At 32.8% G+C, this 23,086-nt stretch overlaps 1 protein-coding gene across 2 annotated transcripts; it reads left to right on the forward strand.

Annotated features, from left to right (window-relative positions):
- Positions 1–1,074: 1,074 nt before the first annotated feature.
- On the forward strand, positions 1,075–22,963 carry LOC110707490 (dymeclin-like). 2 transcript variants are annotated; one of them, XM_021885499.1, is made up of 19 exons: positions 1,075–1,708; positions 5,688–5,924; positions 8,454–8,517; positions 11,357–11,486; positions 11,584–11,725; positions 12,988–13,047; positions 13,156–13,233; positions 13,302–13,386; positions 16,935–17,037; positions 17,299–17,424; positions 17,548–17,661; positions 19,483–19,601; positions 20,027–20,114; positions 20,226–20,318; positions 20,408–20,497; positions 20,606–20,725; positions 20,826–20,917; positions 22,460–22,517; positions 22,618–22,963. In XM_021885499.1, exons 1-19 carry the CDS (start codon positions 1,519–1,521, stop codon positions 22,693–22,695), a joined length of 2,067 nt encoding a protein of 688 aa, XP_021741191.1. In that variant the 5' UTR covers positions 1,075–1,518; the 3' UTR covers positions 22,696–22,963. The 2 variants fall into 2 exon arrangements, with proteins under 2 accessions (XP_021741191.1, XP_021741190.1); XM_021885498.1 differs by having other exon boundaries at positions 12,988–13,233.
- Positions 22,964–23,086: the final 123 nt, after the last annotated feature.

Here is a 23,086-nt window from a genome sequence, read left to right on the forward strand (position 1 = left end):
ATGTTTACTTAATTGAAAAACCCAATTGAAGAAAGTTGTTGATATTTTCTCCATACATTACTAAATTTGTAGTAAAAAAAGTGTTGCATTTATTTGATATATTTGCTTTTTTTTCTAATATATAAATTTAGTTATGTATTAAAATTATTATATGTGTGTTTTTTTTGAAAAAAAAATATTGAAAACCATGTTGTTTAATTGCATTATGTAATTGAAGAAAGTTGTTGATATTTTCTCCATACATTACTAAATTTGTAGTTGAAGATGAGCGCCACAACTACACTCGAGCCGAAGTTCTGAGAGCCTTCTACGAAGAAGAGCAACAAGAATCAACACCAGCATCAACATCTACAACGCCACCGTTTGAATTCAACGTAGGCCGACCTACCAACTTTGACTTCAATGCATTTCTACAGCGAAAAGCTACCCTCCGTGACAGAGAAATTCATCTATCTCTGAAACGTGATTTAGTCGAACATATTTGGCAACGATACGGGCCACGTAATTAGGGAGAAATTAGACGACTTAAATAAAGCCAAGTACTATGGCATAGCTACTTTTCCTTACGCAGTCGAGTTATTTTTTAGTTGTTGTTAAGTTTAATTACGCATGACGTTGCAAATGTAATTGGTTTCTAGTATTGTACTGCTTTTATAATAAATAAAAACATTTAACAAATTTTGAGCTTTTTTTTACAATTTTTTTATATACCGTACTTAATTTTACGACAAATTTTAACGATAAAAAGACAAAAATAAAAAAATAAATAAAAATGTTAAATTTGGAGTAACATTGTTAAAATATAAATGAAATAAATAAATAAAGAAGTGTTGTGTAGGAGAGAGAAAGTAATGGTGGGGTATTGAAAAAGTAAGAGAGAGAGAGTGGTGGGTGGGCATTTTTTTTGCTCACCATTGGGAGAGGAAATGTGAAAAAAATTTGGCCATGAGCAAAAATAATTTGTTGAGAGAGAAAGTGGGTAGAGAGAGAGTGGGTGAGCATTTTTTTTGCTCACCATTGAGAGTGGTCTTAATGCATCGTATTTCTTGCATGACATCATATATTTAAATATAAAACTTCTATACTAAGAGTACAATTCAATCATGCTCATATATTGCCATATAAGTTCACAAGACTTTGAACTTATATGGATATTGTAAAATCAAATCAATAATTGGTGATTTGGCATTCACCTTATTTTCTAACAATAAAAAAAAATATAATAAAAAAATAGAAAAAAAGTAACCGAAAACCCATGTGCTACAAAATATGCTGAAATCTGTTCTTGATCTGCTTCAACTTTTGTTCCTCAACTCACTCTTCCTTGTCATTCACTCTATTCTTTCTTTCGCATTCTTCTCCTTCTAATCTCCCCTCAATTTCCACACCTCAATCTCTTACTCCATTCTCTTCCTTGCAATGTAATTCTATTCCTCCTGCCTTACCAATTTGATTGATTCACCGAGTTGCATTGATTGATTCTAACCAATTTGACTCGTTAATTGTGATCCAATTCAAATGGGTTCCGTACCATCTACGCCGCGTAACGCTAGTGTTGTACCGCAGGATACGGTTGAGTATGTCATCGCTACCTTTGTCGGTGAGAAATCGTTTCCTCTTACCTCTGAATTTTGGCACAAATTGCTTGAATTACCCCTTCAATTCCATTGGCCTCCTGATCGTGTTCGTCAAGCATGCGACTCTTTGGGTTAGTTAATTTTTTGTGCATTTGATTAAATTTGATTTTGAGGTTGTTTTGATATGCATTTTAACTTGATTTGTTATCACATTGTTGTAGATTGCTTTGTTATTTGATTATATGTTTGAGATTGAATTTAATTTGGGGAATATTTTGTGGGTTTTTTAATTAGCAGGGTTTTAGAGTTGAATTTGATTGATGTTGGGTTTGGGAGATTGTGTATAGCTAGTAACTTTGAAACTTGGGCTATTCAATTTACCTCAAATACTGGTATCGGATCATCAACGTTTTGACATGGGTGTGGACTCTTGGGCACATCAATTTGGGCAGAAATCATGGAAAATTTCCACGAAATAGCCAGTTTGGAGTGGTTATTGTGTATGTCAAGAATACACAAATGTTGAGTAACATAGGTTAGAAGTATTGATTTAAGGGGTGTTTCTATTTGTTTTAGATGTTGGAAATGGAATGGATTGTAATGGAAACACATTAGAATTGGAAACAGTACTGATAACCATTACATTTGAGATTGTATGAAATATATACATTTTCTTATAAAAACCAAATACTGCTGCAAATTAATGTCATTGATAATTTCATCCGTCTTATATTAAGCTACTAGTAGATATTGTGGATATGTATATTATGAATATTTTGAAATAGGTCAGCAGTTTAAAAATATGCTGGTTAAGTATGTGGGATGGAGAAAAAGGTGGTTATGTATAAGAAAAAGGTACGTAAAGTAGGAGAGAAAGATGAAAGAGATGTAAACACAAAGATAGGACCTCAATGAAAAGTGAGTAGAACAAAGAGAAATAGAGGTAGTATATTCTATTACAATAATTACTGTAATGCTGCTAAGTTAATGCAAATGGAAATTTTAGATCTATGTTTATGGAATCAAAAAGCAGCTGTTTGAACATAACATTGATAAATACAAAGAGGAATATTATCCATAAATCAAAATCAACGTTAAGGAGTGATGGTGTTATGGTTGCCATTTGCAGAGGAGAAAGAAATCTAAATCATGATAAACCAAAACAATGAAGAAAAGTGAGCTAGGGGGCTTTTATGTTTCCGTACTCGAAAGCATTTCAGAATACTTGCAATACTTTCTATTTTCGCATGAGCCCACTATTAGTTTATTGATTCTCTTTCCTACTAATCCTACTTGTAATCAATTTTTTTTTTGTTTTTGTTTGTCCTTCCAACAAACAATTAAATATACCCCCATTTACCCCACTTGCACAATATAATATCGCGTTCCATTTACTACCCACTTTTTTTTTCTTAAACCACATGCAAACATAAGCGTTGAAAGTATATAGACATGAAATGAGTGATAGCATAATATGTGACTGAAGTAAATTTTTCACCGCCAAAGATTGTAGGGTAACAGTTGAAGACAATTTGTTATCCGCTAATAACGGATTGGAATATTTCTTTTATCTAACCAGTCAAAAAGTAGCAACATTTCTTATGTCAATTTGTTTCCGAGCCTGAAAAAGGGAAATCATACACTTTTATTAGTAGTATTTTAATTCCTTTCCCTGCCTTGCAAAATGTTATGATTATGTTACATGAAATCTTCATTTCACCTCAAATACCCATGTCGGACTCTTGACACTCAGACATGGGTATGACACTTGGACACATCACTTTTGGCTCAAAACCATGGATTTTTTTTTTTCTTCACAAAATAGCCTAGTCGGACGCTTGGACACATATCCGTGTCGGACATGGGCACCCGAGTCCATGTAACATACATATGAGTAATGGTTAGGTTTAATTTTTGATCAGCTGATGAAGGCATTTTTTATGATACTTGACACCTCTGTCCTATGTTTAGGTTGTGTACTTCTGTAGGTTTCTTCCTGGTTCCATATTGGATTATCTTTGATTATGTACTTGTATATATGTTTCAGGATTTGTAGTGGTGTGTGCTTCAATGTAGTCAAGAGCTTTGTTTCTTGCTCGTTTTTGGAATCCTATGATCTTCAGATGCTTTTCATATTTCATTGTTATGCATTCATGAGTGGCTAAGTGACTGCAGTGATATAGAGGTAAAAAAAAGAGCAGATTAGAAGCCGAAAATTGGAGAATCAAGGGTGATTTTATGTATATAAGAATGGATATGAGGTCACTATCTAAATCTTGACAAAATCGCCACCTATCTAATTTAATTTTTTTTTTCCCCCTAGAATCACTATTCACTACCATAATACAGATTCCCAGTTGTCCAGTATAATCTCTGAAGGCCTTGAAAACCACCAAACATGAACAAAGATTTAGAAGACTAAACAAATTTTCTTATAGGTTGAAATTTTATAAAAGTTTTGTATTCAAGTGTGACCACACAACCAATCTAAAGTAAGGGTTTCTCTACTATCTTCGCCATTAGCTTAAGTTCCTCCCACTATACCCATGCTTAAAGCTTTAAAGGAAGAAACAATGATTCGTTTCAGTGAAATCCTTAACTTTTTTTGTGATAAGTATGCCCCAAGTATAGTAGTATACTTAAGGTTACCAACTAATCAACTATACTGCAAGAGTAAGCTTGTTGAAATTGGCACAAGTTAAGATATTAGCATTTCACGATACATTTTTTAAACTTTTCCAGTTATTGAAACAATTAGAGTGGCAATAAGGACAAATCATCTTATTTGCTGGCTTCCGCTCATTGCATTGGTACTTTGATGTACAAGAACACTAATTTGCACATAATTTATGTGCATGGAAACTCATGGATCCAGTCACAAATTTGTGGCAACTTCCTTCTGGCTCTAAAGGTTGTATACAATTCTAGAAGTTGCACAGACATCATTGACTGGATCAGTTACTCTCTGTGAGAATTTTATTTCCATTAAAAAAATTAATGTTTTGAAAAAAAAAACAAAACATCTACATCAAAACTGGATGACAATTTCTGGAGTCCCTATAAATAATTACATCACCACATCAATTATTATCAATCTGATGATAAATCCATCACTATTTGTGTGAGAACCCAAGCCCATATCCATGATCCAACTCATGTATAGGATATCTTGCTAGTCCACTGATTGGTGTTTGAAACATGGAGAAAAGTTTCTCCAAACTCCAAAAGATATACATTATTGGGGATTCTCATATAATGAGAAATTATTACTGCCAGTCATAATCAATTCTTGAACCCCTACCATTGTTTTCATAGATACTTTGTCTGAAGCTCACACTTATGTGGCCTTATATAATTGCTGTTGTTGGGGTTGCTAGGTTATTGCTTCTATGGGCCTGGCAGAAGGCACACAATTTTTTACCAAGACCCTGTTTTGTAGGTGGTTTTCAAAGTACTGATTTTAAATTTGAGGAGGTCTTTCTTTCTTTTTCCTAAATATGAAAGTATGACTTGGATGATCAATGTAAGTCTTGAATTTTGAGGAATCCGGAAACTCTGAATTACGTATTTGCAATAAAATTTAGTTTATTTGATATGTGTTTGCCAAGAGATTGATCTTGGAGATCACAAAAGGTCTATTATGATGTTTATAGGGGAATAAGGGAGTACTTGGGTCTTCTTAGGATGTTTTCAAGGTTTCACGGAGTAGATGGAAGGGAGATTGATTTTTATTTCAGAAAAAAAGGATGGCTTCAAGTGAGACTATTCTTGTTGGGTTTTATTTATTTATTTATTTATTTATATTTTTTTTATTTTTTTATTTTTAATAACTGTTAAGTTTCTAAACTGGTAGATGTGAAAGTTGGTTTCAGCAGCTATAATTATTGAGGATCTCAAAAGTCAAATAGTAGTCGAGATCACTATATCTGTAGTACCTTTTTTTAATTTTTTATTATTCTGTACACTTTTCACTGTTTTAGATACTGTTAGCTGTATGTTTTCAGTATCCTGACTACCCCACCCTTATGTATTCACACTGAGTACGTGGTATGAATTAAAATGATTGCTTACTGGCTCAGTCTTTGTTTTTTGACCTCCCTGCTCATGCAGCGCAGAACAACTATTACACAAGGCATCTTGCGAAACTCTTGATCCACTTATCATATTGTTTGCAAGATTGTATTTCATGCCCTGGTGCTCCATCCATTACCTTTACGAAGGCTCTGAATGCTGCCTACTTATCTTCAGTTTTTCTGACACATACAATAGAAAATAGCAAGACTGGAAACTTTGAGGAATTACACCTTTCCCTGGTTGATCACGAGGTACCAAGTGGTTTGCCTAAAGGTAATTATATAGTGTGCTGGGTTTGGGTACAAGATGTTTAGTGATTGGTACCTTTTGTGCATTGAATGTGTTGTGTGAAAACATCTGTGTTATTTGTCATGTGATTTCTTACTTTTTAAGTGAAATTATTACATTGGTTTTTAAGAGTGGCCTAGCATATTTATGTTTCCTCCTCTCCCTTCCCACCCCCCGAAAGAGAACTTTACTTATTATTAATTAAAGATTTAAAGTGTACTTTAATCGCAAATGATTTTTGTACTTACTACCTCTGTTCCAAATTACTCGCAACTTTGGGGTATTATTTGTGAGATATAAAATATTCCAAAGTTGCCACTAATTTGGACCGGAGGTAGTATTTGTATTGGCATATAATTGATTAAAATTTTTGTAGATGCTAGTGATATGACATAGAAAATTGCTTGTTCTTGAATGGAGGTCTTTAAATATAATGAAGTTGAATTAATATTTTTTTTCTAATATGCTATTTAAGCAAATCAGAAAGGTATTAAGACGTTCTCTACATTTACTACTTCCATGAGGATGCATAATTTGGCATTTTGCCTTTGTTATCTACTACATTTTTAAGAAAGGGTGACCACTTCTATATAATTTTAAGATTAGTACATAAATTTCATGCTCAAGTGTTACTCCGTATCATTTAATAGTTAGCTTGCTGGTGGCAGATGCTGATAATCTCCTGATAGGCTAAATTGATCGAGAGATGCTTCCTCTGTTACAAAATAATATAAGGGATTTTAATCACTTTATAAACATTTCCTAAAAAATATATAAAAAAATAAAAAAAATAAAGGGTTTTTCTACATGGTACCCTTGAGTTTTTGAGTTTTCTACCTTATACCCTCCTAAATTCAAATTTCTACAAGGTGACCTTGAGTTATTAGTTTATTTTACATTATACACTTGAGTTTTTGAATTTTTCTGTATGGTATCCTTGATTAGTAAAATAAACGACTCTAAATTAATTTGACTCAAACCAACAACATCTAAACGACTTATTTAGCACCCTCAAAGACACAACTAGTGTGTTTAATGCGAAAAAAAGGACTAACAACTTGAGTCCCCTCTAAAACATGGTCTTTTAGTTAAGTAGGACTATAGGAGCAAAAAAAAGGTCTTATCTTCCATCTCAAACAATCGTACAAAAGTTCCACTAAATAGCGAATAATGAAGATTGATGATTCCTCCATCTAATATAAATATAGAATGGTAAATAGATCATTTAGACGGTGTTGGTTTGAGTCAAATTAAATTAGAGTCATTTTTTTACAACTCAAGGGTACCACGTTGAAAAAACCCAAAAACTCAGGGACACTTTGTAGAACTTTGGATTTAAAAAGGTACAATTTAGAAAACCCAATAACTCAGGGGTACCATGTAGAAAAACCCAAAAATAAAAGTCATTAGTTAATTCAATTTTAGAATAATAATATCAACAATCTGGCAATAGTGTTTTCAAGAAATATAATGTACCATTGATATTATAGAATGGCTTATATTTTAAATAAAATAATAAAAGGCCAAAATGACTTACATTTGAAAGTGGAGGTAGTAATTTATTGTCATTAATCATTATAGAAAGAAGCTGCAACTACCTGGCTTGATATCTGTCTATTTGATCAAGTTCTAGCATAAATACGTAATGTGTAAGGTAAGAAACAAAGGCGCACACATAGGTTCTGTGGAAGCAACCTCAATTAAAAAAAAAAAAATGTTCTTTTAGCAAATTTTAAATGTAGACTTGTACACAATTGATGCCTGTAACTTTTGAAATAACTTATCAGAGTGACTGTTATTTCCCTAGTAGCTTTGTGTTATTATATCTTATGTTAGTGAATTTATGATTTTGGCTCTCCTTATAACCTTAATTTGATAGAAAAATTGCAAAAGAAAGGACTATAAATGGTGCCTGAGGCCGGCCTTTTTATCCTGAAACAGTTAGAGGCATTTTTTGAATATTTTGATTTGTTCCATTGTGCCTCAAGGGAACTTTCCCTTTTCAGTGATCCAGATGGACTCAGTAGCTTCTGTACCATTTCAATAGCTCTTTAGGAAAGCTGTTACAATTTTTGAAGTTAGTTTATATAATATTACGTCCCTGTTCTAATGCTTGAAAGTTTGGAATCAGTGCCAACACTGCTACTGAGAATATTCTGGGCTTTACATGCTGTAATTTGTTTGAATTACATCTCATTTATCTTTTCTATTTGGACTATGAAGATCTATTTTCAATTCCTTAGGCTGGCATTGGGGAACTTTCTTTATTCACCCTCTTCTCTGTTCTAGTTTATTATTGTTTTAGTTGCTTGCTTACTCTGGAGCCATCTGTGGGCCACTTGAACATTATGATGTCCCATATATGGTGAAGGAATTATGTTTAAGTTTTATTTCCTTGACGTTTTGCAATGAATGCGGATGCTACTTTTTAAATCTGATTTGTGTTGACATCACCCCACTCCCCAATAAAAATAGAGAATTGTAGGATTACTAATTTTTCTTCCTGATCTGCAGATCAAAGTGTTGAAAATATCATCATCTGCAGTGTACTTAGCTTTATTGGCACCGTTGAGGCTAGGTATGGAAGTTGAAATCAAAATTTCTTTTTTATTAGGACAAAATTTAAGCCCATGCCAGTTTTTTATTATCTACAATTTTGTATACTTGTCTCCTGTGGTCTCTTCATCTATTTAGTTTTTCTTCTTTCCTCTTCTTTTCTTTTCTTACAAATCAAGGTAGATTCTTTTAAATAATAATTTATCTGGATATGAATCTTCTTAAAGCAAAAGACAATCATTTGCTTATGTGGCACAAATAAAATTTCTTTTAATTTAATTCTATGATCTCATTTGTTATTTTTAGGTAGTTGCTTATATGTCAATTAAATAAAATTATTATTCACTAGCGTTGTATGTGGTTGTCCTAATGCTCTAACTCAAAACAAATAAAACCAAATATATAATGTATAATATGTTTTTCCCTTTCCATTCTTAGATTGTTTCTTCAAAATTTCATGAAAATTAATGAGAATCAGTGTGCTTTTGCAGTAGATTGTTCTATGATCTAACTTTTGTCATGAAAAGATTTACAAAGTTGTAAATATTGTAGAGGTAAACCAAAACAAAACTCAGAACATTTTTTTTAAGGAACTATCAAACAATACCTTTGACTACTTTAAGGAAAAAAAACCTAAATCTTCCTTCCATGGCAAAAAATATACGGAGTAATTATAATTTTTAATTTTCATACCATAAAATGTTAAAATAATGAAATCCCCTACAATATTTGGAGTTAATTTCTTATACTTCCTGTTATAAAATAATTTCAACACTTATTGATTTGGAATGTTTCAAAATTATTGCAACATTTTTTTAACTAACTGTTACAACATTTTACACATTACACCTACTTTATACATACTTGGCCCACTCTTTCTCTCTTCTTTCCTCTCTATCTTCCTTAATATATACTTCCTCCGTTTCTTTATACTTGCAACACTTTCCTAAAATGGAAATGTCACAATACTTGCAACACACTATAATTAGAAAGTTTTTTTTTTTTTTGTTAAAAGTTGAACTATTTTCCTTATTTTAAGCACATGACCCACTAAATTTAGTAAATTATACTCTAACCAGCTCTCACCCTCATTTTAAGTGTAATAAATCTTATGAGCCCCACTTTTCTTAAATATCGTGAAAAAGTGTGTTGCAAGTATAAAGAAACAGAGGAAGTACTTTTTTCTTTTCCAAAATATTACAACATGGGTGTGGACATAGATTTTTATAAGAGGAGAGAGATAGAGAGGAATAAAGATAGGGACCCATGTGATGAAGAGAGTGAATGAGAGAAAACATGTGCAAATAGAGAAATGTTGCAATATATGTGGAACTTCCTAAAATGGTAATTGTTGCAATATTTGTGGAATAATGGAAGTACCGTTTACTTTAAACTTTTTCCCCTCTATCTTGTATTAAATTATGTGTCAAACCCCCAGTGTTGCAATTTTAGTAAATAGAGGAAGTACAAAAAAATACGAAGTAATTTTATATTTTATACTTCCTCCGATTTTTTATTATTGCATCATAGGGGTTGGGTACAAATATTTTGGTAGTGGAAAAAAGTAAGAGAGAGAAAGGTAAAATTATAAAATTGCCCATGTGACATATTGATTAACTAAAAACTAAGTGTGAAAAAACAAGGGTATGTTGGGTATTTGTAATGTGAACACAAATAATTTTTTTCCTAAAGAGGAAATGGTGCATTATTTGTGAAACTTCCTAAAAAGGCAAGTGGTGCAATAATAAAAGAACGGAAGAAGTATATTAATTTATAATCCCCGGACATCATTTGTCGGGTTTAACTTATGTCACACTTGGATTTTTTTTATGTTTATAATTATATAAGTTTTATTTATTTATTTTAACTTTGTCAAATACTCTTTCCATCCTTTTTTAGTTGAAAGACTTTGACCAACACAATGTTTTAGGCATATTTTATTAAAATTTTATTTTTATTGTAGGATAGGTAGTGGATTATATATAGGCGTAGGTATTGGGATATTTTTTTCTAATAGTATGTGGATGATGGGTCTTTTTTTTTCAAATTTTTTTCACAATATTTATTTATAGTTATTTGTGCATAGTGGGTCCCTTTTTATATCATACAGTTCCTTATGATGACTCATAATTTGGAGACTAAGGGCCTGTTCATATTTACTTATTTTCAGTTCAGTTCAGCTCCAATCAGTTCAGCTCAGCTCTAATCAGTTCAGTTCAGCTCTTAATTTCCCTCTCTCATAAAATATTCATTTCATCTTAGTTCAGTTCAGTTCAGCTCCAATCAGTTTAGTTCAGCTCAGCTCCAATCACTTCAGTTCAGCTCAGCTCAGCTCAGTTCAATAAATATGAACAGGCCCTAAGGCTTTGTTGCTATTGTTGTATTATTTTATAGATAGTGCCTTAGTGGATAGTGGGTTCAAAGTGAAGTGAGAGAGAGAAAAAAATGAGTGTGTCCATGCCATTTATGGAAAGAAAGAAAAGTTTGTTAAACTGTTAAATAATTAGGGATGGATGATTATATGGAAAAAGATAAACTTTATTTTTTTTATTGATTTAGAATGTAAAAATGTCATTTCTTAGTTTTATTCTGTTTGTCGATAACAAAAGTTAAATTTTATATATTTTGATTTGATTAATTTATAGTCGCATATCCCATTTGTTGATTTTTACTTATGTGTGGCCCCTTAATTATTCAATTCTAAAGTTATATATAATCTATTTAACCATTCGTCTGATCTTAATTATTGCTTGTGAGGCACTCCAAATGTTACCATGAAATGCCTCCTTAATATTTATACATTAAATAATTGTTTCCATAAGTCCATCATTGTCCTGATACTGCTTCACTTGGAATGCTAGTCCTCGCACATACCAGCTTCACTGTGAACTGCTTAACTTCATGATGGCCGCCATGTCGACTCAGCTTCTGTCTGGCCCATCATCAGGACCAAAGGATTTCCATCCATTTCTAGATGCTATTATGTCTCAGGTGATGGGAATAGCAATTGCTTATCAGTTTTAACGTGATAGTCTAAGTCCATAGCTCTCTTACAATTTTATCATGTACTTAATATCTAAAATTTCAGGAAGCTTCTCTGGTTGCATCGGTGGTTTCTAAGCTGCTGGTAAATTATATTTCCCAATCACTGAGTGGCTTTAGCGGTGCATCTTACTCTACCTTTGAAGGGAGTCAGTCTGGTGTCTTACAAAAAGTTGGATCAGCTGCTGGTAAATATGTCTTTGATGCATATATCTCCTTTACTTATTTTTTACAATTGTATTTCTTATGACTAATTAACCCCTGCTTAGAGCATAACTAGGAAATTTTTGATTGGCAGTGATGATGTTGCTTTCTTTTTTCTTATTTGAACTCAATATAGATTGCTTTGGTTGTTTTTATTGATGTATTACAATACGTAATTAGACTAAGTGCACGTAATTGCTCATTTAAATTGCTTGTTTGTAGTGCGTGCTTGTTGAACGAAACTTCATGATTTGTCCCTTCAAGTAGACATATCAGTATGTCACTTCCTGTAATTAGATTTTTCAACAGCTTTTGCCAAGTCTCACTTCATCATTGTAAAGCTCCTAAGTATCAATTGCAGATTGGGATATGTTATATCCACTGCAACCCTGATGTCGTCGAATAGCAGTTTACCACAAATTAAATGTTATATTTGATGAAATAAACCTAATATACAAGCCATCATCTCTGATGCCAACGGCAGTACCCATGTTTATAATGCAGCAACTTTTTATCTTAGTCTTAGTAGAGTAGTGGTTGGGCTTCTGGGGGAAGAATTTTAATTGTCTGTCCACTAATATTATTCTATAAGGATAATGTAATTGATTTATTGCTGCCAATTGTATTGCTAGTTTTTATTGGTGCTGATCTCCTTTTGATTCAATTTGTTTAAGATTTGTGAAGTTGACTTAATTACATAATTTGAGTTTTTATGTTTGAAGTTGATAAAGTTGTAAGATATTGAAATTCAGGGTAGTCAATATATTTGGATAGATTTTTTAGCAAACATGTCATCAACTGTGCCACCAAAGCAAGATGCTTTAAGTTTGTGGAAGTTCCATGTGAAACTTTGTGATTGAATTATTCTGCACAAATTGAAAGTTCACTGTGACGATAGAGAGGTGGTTAAGAATCCTTTTTTTATTTTTTTTATTTTTTATTTATTTATTTATGTACTGATCTATCTGTAGTTTGGATTTTGAAACATCTGTAGATGACCTAGATGTTGTCTAAGTCCACTTACCAAAAATCATGTATGTACATTGTAACCTCTGTATACGATACTCATCAAAGATTCATGATTTAGTAAAATAGTTATAATGTAGGCCGCTTTCCAAAAATTATTTACTTTTGAACTATCATCCTGCGTTTGAAAGGTTAATTTCTCTATTCTTTACCTTCTACCCTGCTTTTGTACCATCATTTGTTGTTAAGCTGTGCTGACACTTTTGCATTGCATTTGCAGCTAATTTTGTGTTATTTCCACTCAATCTCACTGTTGGTTCAAACAATGAAGCTTCAAAAAGTCTGTTGGCACAGAGCAGTCTTCATATACTTCTTATTCTTGTACATTTTCGTAGTGCTGTTGCTGATGATTTCATTATTGGTAAAAATGATGGTAATGGTGCTTCAGATGCTTTGCATAAAGAAAAGACATATTTTTGTGAAAATCCTTTTTGCAAGGCTTTAGAAAACGCAAGGGATGTTGAATGTAAGTGCTTCGGTTTATATTCTTCCTTCCATTTTTTTTGGGGGGTTTGAATAGTCATCTTTTTACAGTTGATCGGCTTGATGTTGAGGGGAATGCTCACAGTGGCCCACTTGCAAGGGTACCCTTTGCCTCTCTTTATGATACTTTAGGAATGTGAGTGTCTTTTTTCTACTAATAATTCATAATAATGATATCTATTTCACTTGATATGTTCATTACGCATTTTTTTTTTTCTGTCAAACTCTACTTTACTTTAGGAATTTGAGTGTCCGACTCCTTTTTGGCTTCCCCGTAGCTCTAACCTCGTCCCCCACATTTTGCAGATCTATTCATTGTCTTTTTTATTTTTATTTTTATTTTTTATTTTTTATGTTGCAGACAGTTGTGTGGAAGAATTCCTGAAATTCTTTTGATATTATAGATTGCTAGTTATAACTTATAAGGATAGAAAAATGGGATGAGGGAATGTATGACTTTTTATTTGGCTGGGTTGGAGATATACTTTTAAAGGTATAATACATTTTCCTTAAATTGGGGTTAATAGCTACCCAGCCCCCTCTGCTGGAGTAACTTTCCCCCCTTAACAATTGCTTTCATGTCTTTGGAGTCTGTCATCTAACTTTGCAACTCAGTTCTTTAACCATTTCAGCTCCATCTATCTCCCCTGTATTTCTGACTTTCTTTGACCTCCCTAGGCTCAATTTCAATCTCCATCCCCTTTCCTTAATTAACAGCCTCACAAAACCATTAACCACCTGCATTCCCTTTCACTTCTACCTTGTTCCTTCCCTTCCCTAAGTGCATCTTATGAACACCACCTCATCTCAATTTCCAATGAGATTTTCCACGGCCTTGAGGGCATAGTCAATTCTCATAGCTGGTAAAAGGCACTGAATTTTATGTGATCTTTCTTTTTCTACCTTCCAACCTCTCAAATCAGATAATTAATATTAAATCTTCCTTTATGATGATTTTTAAGGAAAATATGCCAAAAACCTCCTTTAAAATCATTTTTTTTCCTATTCCTGTAAGAAACCGCCTTATAATTTTATTTTATTTTTTTATTTTTTTTGTAAGAACACACCTTAATTTAATTTTTAGTTGGAATAACACCCCTTGCATTCTGGTGTTGACTTGGTCATATGAGGGTCATTTAATCTCTTAAAACCATCCTCCTTTATTTTCCCCCCTTTCCAGTTTTCCCTAACCAACACAATTGACATGCTAAATTCGTATTACCTATTGAAAATTACATCTTACAATTCTTTAACTAAAACAGATAGAGAAGTAGGGTCGATTGCCAGGAAAACAATGTTTTTTTCTCCTAATTAATTATAAAATTATACTGTAACAATAATTAAAATAAGGAGAAATTCAATGATAAAAAACCTAAGACATAGGTTCACCAATGAACAATATATTAGGGATAAAGCACAGCCATCAACAGCTTATGATAATATGATGCAAATTAATCAGAGTAACATGCTCTCTCAAATTGATATTAGTCATAGAAACCAGTGTTTGAAAAAGTGCGCCTAAGGCGCGCCTAGGCGCTGAAGCGCAAGGCGATAGGGGGTAAGAGCTTTTTTGGGTCTGGGCAAGGCGTTTTCAATTAGGCACACCTATGGCGCCCGAGGCGCTCCAAAAGCGCACGAGGTGCACCTAAGGCACTTTTGAAGCAATTTTCTGCCAATTTTTTGGCGCGCCTTAGGCACCCCTAGGCGCTGCAAAACCCTTATCGCCTTAGTGTGCCTTGAGCTTTTTTTATACATTGATAGAAGCAGAATTAAAAGGCTCTCTCAATTTATTAATTACATGCTACCTTTTGAAACTAGCTTCAATATCAAGTTTATATCTTTCGATTGTTAACCTAATATTACGTCACTATAACAATTAAACCTGCGTAAGTCTAATTGCTTATAATCAAAATATCGATAGGAAATTAATATGCAATCATTAAAATTCAAAATGAACAAATTTATCCCTTAATATAAAGTCACGGATCCCCAAACAATTAAATTACTCATGCATAATTAAATCTATCCTAATCAAGGCGTATAAATTAAACATCAGCAAATAAAAACAATGAATTAAAGAAAGTTAAAAGGGGAAAGATTATACCAAACTATGAAATCAGAACTTGGATTGAAAATAAGAACTAAAAGTATCAAAGTATGGAAGAAATTAAAGCACTCAAAGCTTAGAACTAAAATCTAGAAATTAAGTTAAAAAAAATGTGTCTTGATCATACTAACCAAAGGTGTATATCTAAACCCTTAAAATAATATGGGATTTCATAAACGTGCGCCTGATCGGGCACAAGGCTGCCTGATTGGGTGCGCCTTTTTATTTGCTCATTGACGCCGCGCATTCTCTCGAACTGCCAGTACACACTCGATCGGGCCCGGTGACATCTAGCTTGTCTTGGAGCTTCTTTGGATCTGAGCTCTTTAGATTTTGGGCCCAAAAGCCTTCTTTGGTCTGTGGCACTTTCTTAGAGCTTTGCACATCTTCACAAATCAAAACCTTAATCACCAAACCAATTCATTTAGCTCAGCCTTGGGCTTCAAATTTCTCGGTCATAAAATGCGATCCAACTCCAATGGTTCGTAGTGGCTTGATAAGCTCGAGAATCATCGTAAATTTGCAAATTCCTACAAAATAATACCAACTCTACAAAAACTATTAAACATTTACAAATGCATAGTTGTAATAAAATAGCTCTGAAAACATGATCACGGGACGAGGGATAAAATCTATATAATGTGGACTTATCAAACTTCCCCAAGCCTAACCGTTGCTTGTCCCTAAGCAAAGACATCATCAACGAACATATAAATCGATACTTCACCCCATATATATTTCAAACAAGTACTACGAATCAAGGTAAATCCGTCAAATAAGCATCAAACCCAGCCTACTGCACATCTTCCTTAACAATTGTAAAGAACCGACTAGATTGTACTTATCTTAACATGAATTTTTTATTTTTTATTTTCCAAAGTTGTCAAAGCCAGCCAGCTTTTTTCTTTGTAAATATAAAACCTTGGGCTGGCAAGAGAATCTGTAGATTATTTGGTTTTTGTTTATTAATGATGGAAATAGTTAATACATGTCTTGAAAGTTCCTCTTTACTTCTATATATTTTTTCCTGAATGAAAAGCATTCATTTCTGCAAATCAATCTTTGAAGGGGCATATTAGAGATTGTGTTTTAAATTCCTTAATTTGAGAGGGAGAAAGGAATTTCGACTAACATCCCAAAACAGTAAATAATGACTTTTAAATTAATTTGGGGAAGGAGGGATACCATACTTTAATGAGAACAGGAGTGCCGCAATCAGTACAACTAGTATATGGTTAATACCTTAAAATTACTTTTCCTGTCAGTAAAATGACAAGTCTTCCCTGCTAATTTTGAAACAGAGCCTGAAGATTTCCAGCTCTACTGACAAGTAGCTGTTGATCTGCAGCAAAATAAACCTTCAATACCAATGTACATTTTTACTAGATATTGTGTGTATCAAAGGATGATACGATTTCCCTGCTGTCTACTTTGGGTCTTTGCAATCCCTGTTGAAAACTTTCTCAGTTTGATTTGAACATGTGTCTCATTTTTAAAGCAGTAGCAAATAGTGTGAAAGTTTTAAACTCTATTGATCATCTGCTGACTAATGTTAATCTGCTGTGCTCCCATTACAGGTGCTTAGCTGATGAAGCTGCTATCCTGCTTCTCTATTCTTTGGTGCATGGGAATGCAGATTTTCTTGAATATGTGTTAGTGCGGACTGATCTCGATACTCTGGTATGATGTAAAATTTGGGTTATTCCTTTGTTTTTTCCTTAACTTTTTTATTTTTTTAATTTTTTTATAATTATTGGTGCTTAAGGGCTTAAACATTTGTTGCTTCAATGTTCTGCTTGATGGATCATGTGATACCATTGACCTGTAACCGTGACTGAGCAAGCTTATATATGTAGTAAATTGCTGAATACTGTATGACGCGAGGGATAAATGCTTCCATGCAGACTAACCTAATTTGCCATTGCTATTGTCTTTATCCAGTTAATGCCTATCTTGGAAATTTTGTATAATGCTCCACAGAGGACATCAAATCAGATCTACATGCTGTTGATTATTCTGCTTATCCTTAGTCAGGATTCTACTTTCAATGCTAGTGTTCACAAGCTGGTAAGATCCGCCGTCTTGGCTTTGTTTGCTGTCTCCAAGTTTATAGCTTAGCATTATCAAGTTCATAACTAATGTGTATCCTCTTGCTTTTCCCTCTCCCGTCTTCTGTATTTCTTGGAGCAGATGCTACCAAATGTGCCTTGGTATAAGGAACGACGACTGAACTATACATCTATTGGATCATTGATGGTCATAATACTTATAAGAACTGTGAAATACAACTTATGTAGGCTACAGGTACAATCAACAGTCCATTTTCATCATAGTTGTTTATAAAAGTATATGCACTATCTTATGAACAATATTTATGCCCTTGCCGGCAAATGCTTGTATTTATATATATATACACTACCTCAGTTTCATAATATTTGCAATGATTTGACAAAAGTAGAGGGTAAACATGTCTAATCGTTGTAGTATATATATATATATATATATATATATATATATATATATATATATATATATATATATATATATATATTTGTGGGTATTAGTAGGGTTAGCTAGAAACATGTGTCCATGTATTATACTCTCTCAATTTGTATATTGCTACACTAAATTAGGCATTAAGAAAATGTGGAGTGGGGCAATGGAGTGGAATTTTATTATATAATATGTAGTGGAGTTAGTAGAGCAATATAATAATAAGTTTAGCGATTAATATGAAATTTAGGGCTAATTTTGTTGAGCTTATGAGTACCATGAATCAACAAAAAAGTACTCATAGTCATCTAAATGTCATGAATGCTAATGTGCTATCATTTGAATTCTAATGGTGTTTTTTTTAAAAAAATAAAAATAAAAAACTTAATTTCATGAAAACGAAAGTAGTAATAGGGTTAATTTTCTAATACTTTAATAATCTAATTATTATTAAAATTTGAATGTGAAATATATTATTGTAATTCCACTCATTAACTAAACATCATGATGGAGTTTGGATTTTGAATTCCTACTTCTTCCCAAACCATATAATTGGAATTTAATAGTAGGATTTCAAATTGAAGAATTGAATTTAAGCATTTGAAATCAAATTCGGCTTTTTAAACATTACCTAAGCCCATTTTTGTGCATTTGTCTAGATCACCTTGCCTGAATTTGAAATTTAGAACAAACAAATACGTGTATATTTGAAGATTACATCATAGTGGTAGCCATAACATCAAAATGAAATAGACCAGTCTAGGAGGAGGGGTAATATAGGTGGTTGGGATTAGCTTGGAGAGGAAGCAAGTGACTTAATTATAGTTGTGGGAGGTAAGAAATACAGAAAGTGCCTTTATATAGAGGAGATCAGTGAGAAGGAAAACAAGCAGAAGTTTTTTATTAAAATTTATTTTACTTTGTATTGCTTTTACTGGGTATCCAGCCTGTTGAAAGTCTGGGATTGTTTATCCCATTTGATGGTAATTGGTCTGAAGTCCCTTGTTTACCCACTGATCTCTGGTGGAGAAAAGGAGAGAAGTTTTTGGCAGTGTTTTGTTTATATTTATATATATAATAAAACTAGGCAGACTTCCTAATTCATTGGTTTTGAAATACAGTGATTTTAAGACAGAGATAGAAATCAAAGAGTATAGTGAAACTACCCCCTATCCTCAAAGTACCCTAGAATTATTTCCACCAATATTAGGTGAGTAGACCACAAATTCTGACGACTTATTGAGTGGTAATTGATTGACGCTGTATCCTCACATTGGTTATTTGACTATTGTGATTGCGTGTTTTGTAATTCTTGGTGCTTTGGTTGCTGGGGAATGATTGTTTTTCATTTTTCTAGAGTGGAGATGTTATGGGATGGGTGTTGTGGTTGTAGGCCTTTTAGTTATAAAGTCTTTGCTCCAATACTTAAGCAACATATTTATTGTAGAAAAGTCTTGCCTGATTGTCATGCTTTCATTTGATAATATAGAGGTTACATGTGCACCCAGTCTATGGTCTTGTTAATTCTCACTTTTCATTTTCAATATAGAGAACACTATTGTGAACTTTTATGTCTGTAGATACCTTGATCTTTTTTGTGTTTTTATTTGTTTGGAGGCTTTTTCCGTGCAGGATGTTTATCTCCACACTAACTGTCTGGCAGCTTTGACGAATATGGCTCCTCATGTTCATCGTTTGGATGCATATGCATCACAAAGATTAGTCAGCCTATTCCATATGCTTTCTCGAAAGTATATGTTCTTCCTTTATTTCATCTCTTCTTTGATCTTATTAGTGAACTGGCTGTAGTGATGAACTTTTAAATTAGGTGAGTGTATAATAAATATTGTACATCAGGTGTAAAGTTGTACTAAAATAATCTTAAGTTCTATCTATTATCGATAAAATGCTCTCCAATATTTTACCATATAAATATTATTCCTAATGTATAAAGGTAACTATATTAACCTTTATAAAACATTTCCCTCAAAATCACCTCTTATTGTACACTAAAGATTATAACAAGTTAGAAGTTATTCTGAAAAAAGGTTAAAAGTTTCCCCAAAACTGCTAAAAGGTTGCCCAAATGGCCAGTCTACTGTGAAATTACTGTACACTGGATGTACCTATAAGTTTTTGTGATTTGTATACTTGTTAACATATAAAATGCAACCAGGTACACCAAGTTAGCAGAGCTGCAAAATGATAAGATGCAAATAAATAAAGTAAACTCCACAGAAGGCGACAACATGTTGGAGGATGTGGTAATTGTTCAATTTGTTTGTGACATGGCTCTGTAAATACTTAATATAGCTTGTGCCCGTGATATGTATGGTACGGTATGGTATGTTGTTAAAAGGGTAAATTTGTCACAGTCCATGGAGCTGCATATTTATACTGATTTCTTGCGGATAGTTCTGGAAATAATAAATGCAATTCTGACGTATGCTCTGCCTCGGAATCCTGAGGTACAGTATACTAGATTGTTAAATCCGTGATGAGCAATAATAGTGACTTTACATCTCCTTACAGTTGCAAATTATATGTATCTGTTCAGGTTGTTTATGCGGTGATGCACAGACAGGAGATATTTGAGCCCTTCAGGAATCATCCCAGATTCAATGAACTGCTTGAAAATATATTTACTGTAAGTTTGACGAGTTCGCAAAATACTTACTTCAGATTTAATTTCAGCTCTTCAGGTGATGGTGCAGTTTCCTATGTGATGCAATGTGATATTCTTTTCAATATCTAGGTTTTAGATTTCTTCAACACTCGACTGGATGCTCAAGAGTTAGATGGTGAGTGGTCTGTGGAAAAGGTGCTTCAGGTTATAACCAACAATTGTAAATCCTGGCATGGGGAAGGAATGAAGGTCCAATTACAAACATTTTTGTGTTCTTTTTCATTTATCTTCAGAAAACATGTTGAGTACAAGTTTTCTGTCAACCCTCACATTTATTTTGTTTCACCAGAGGTTCACTCAATTGCGTTTCACTTATGAACAAGAAAGCCACCCTGAAGAGTTCTTCATTCCATATGTGTGGCAGCTTGCTGTAGCTAAATGGTATCCTCTGTCTTTCTAGGATATACTCCTGTTTCTTTTGTTAGTCCTTTTTTGGAATTTTATAGATTCAATGCAAATAGAATCTGATACTTTATCTACAAATATATTTAAGGAAAAACATGCTTATGGAATTGAAAAACTTTTGTATACACCTGGTTTACACTAAAATCAGTGTACATCGAGCAGTATAAGGGTAATTTTTAGCTAATTTTAGGGTAACTTTTTGCCCTTTTTTGGGTAACTTTAAACATAATACGATTTTTATATAAATAGACAACAAGAAAAGTTTTATAAAGGTAATTTAATTACGTTCAATCACTAATAATTGATTTTTATTCTTTTTAAATGTGATTCTTTACTAATAAAGCGTAGATAATTTTTATTTGTATTGGGTTACTTTAATGCATATTAGGGTAACTTTTATATATTTTAGGGGTAACTTTTGCTCATTTTAGGGGGTAACTTTTGCTCATTTTAGGGTAACTTAATGACGGATGTACAATGTTTTATTGTACCTTTGATTTTTTTAAAAGTTTGTACATAGGATGTTTGATTTTTCTCAATGTGTAGTTTCATAATATCAACTTATTTTAGGAAAATTTTACGTAAGCAGTTCCAAGTATGGCAATGCTGGCAGTCCTAACTTTAGGGGGGATACAATCCTTAACAAAATTTTAACTTGTTTGACCTGTTAATAGTGCCTCGTGTTTTATTTTCGTTAGGCTTCATAAGGTAAAATAAAAAATAAAAATCATTCTTCACCACCCTAAACACCTACCCCCTCCCATATGGCTGTGTTTTTTTCACCTTAAAAGAAGTATTATTTAGTAATGGACCACTAAAATTCAACACATAGCAATTTTCAACTGGTTTACCCAGCCATAATAAGATAAAGACTGGTTTAAGGACCCCCAGATGGGAATGCCATGAGTTCATATTAAGGCCATTTAAAGAAGAATGTCTAAGTTAGGACTGGTAGCGTCAATTTCTCCATTAAGTTATTTATTTTATTTTTTTAATAATTTGTTTTTGCATGTTTATGCTTAGATGTGCGCATTGTAATCTATGCATAAAGTGGAATTGGGCCAACTAAAAGAAACAAGAGAGCCTTTTGGACAAGTATTCTATATCTTAATATCTGAATCGACTGAAATTAGTGATTCTGAATTTAAAATACTTATTATGGATAGCAAGATCTAACAGCTCCATATGTAGGTGATTTTGTTAAATAGTTGAGCAGGCCTTTTAATAAAAAACCTAAAGATATTAAAAAATTGTCTATAAGAATGCCTTTGATTGAAAATTAAAGAACGAAAAGTAAACACAAATTATTTGATTAAGTACAACTATTAATTTAGCATCATGTACATAATTCTAGTGTTTGTGTCATCTTAAAATCTTAGCATGTTAACTGCAAGTCTGAGTTTTTCATTTTCTTTTGTGAAAACTTACAGAAAAGGTGATCCAGGTACTCAAACATTAATTTTTGCTGTCAAGTATTTGCTATGTATTATCATACTAACTTGGCAATATGTCCTGCAGTGGATTTGCTTTCAGTCCCAGCAAAATAAACTTGTTTTTAGTTGATTTGTCTAGAGAGGTAAACTTTCTGTAAAATGTGAGCAAAAAAAGAAGAAAATATAAAATTCTTTCAATTTCACCTGTCATGTGAGATATTTAACACAATTTTCTTGGTGCAGACTGCTTATAGGGGTGAAGGAGATCATAAAAATCATGATGGAGAGTTGAGTGCGCAGGAAGTTGAGCTTGACCCTTAGCGGATGAAGACTAGGGGTTTACATTTTGAAGTGATATTATACGAATGTAAATATAGATCTATTAGCAGAGAATGTGTAATTCTTCTTATTCTTTCTGTCCATATGTTGGAGTAATGTAAAGGGCCTTCCTATAGTATGGCATATGTGAATGATGCTATGTAATATTTCTTAAAGAATAAATGCTCTCAAATATATTGATTCAACTCCCTTATAAGCGTAACTAATTTTTGGTTCAATAAGTGTTCGGGAGCTGTATTTTATCATTCTATATCAAGGCCTTGTTTTACAATTGAATGTTGGGTAGTTCAATTTGCTAAAATAAAAAAATATGCCGCCATTTCATAGTAGCTGAAAAGTACGAAAATGGATGCATATTGCATACACTGCTTGA

This window comes from Chenopodium quinoa, unplaced genomic scaffold, assembly GCF_001683475.1.
Source record: "Chenopodium quinoa cultivar QQ74 unplaced genomic scaffold, ASM168347v1, whole genome shotgun sequence".
Taxonomy (NCBI): Eukaryota; Viridiplantae; Streptophyta; class Magnoliopsida; order Caryophyllales; family Amaranthaceae; genus Chenopodium; species Chenopodium quinoa.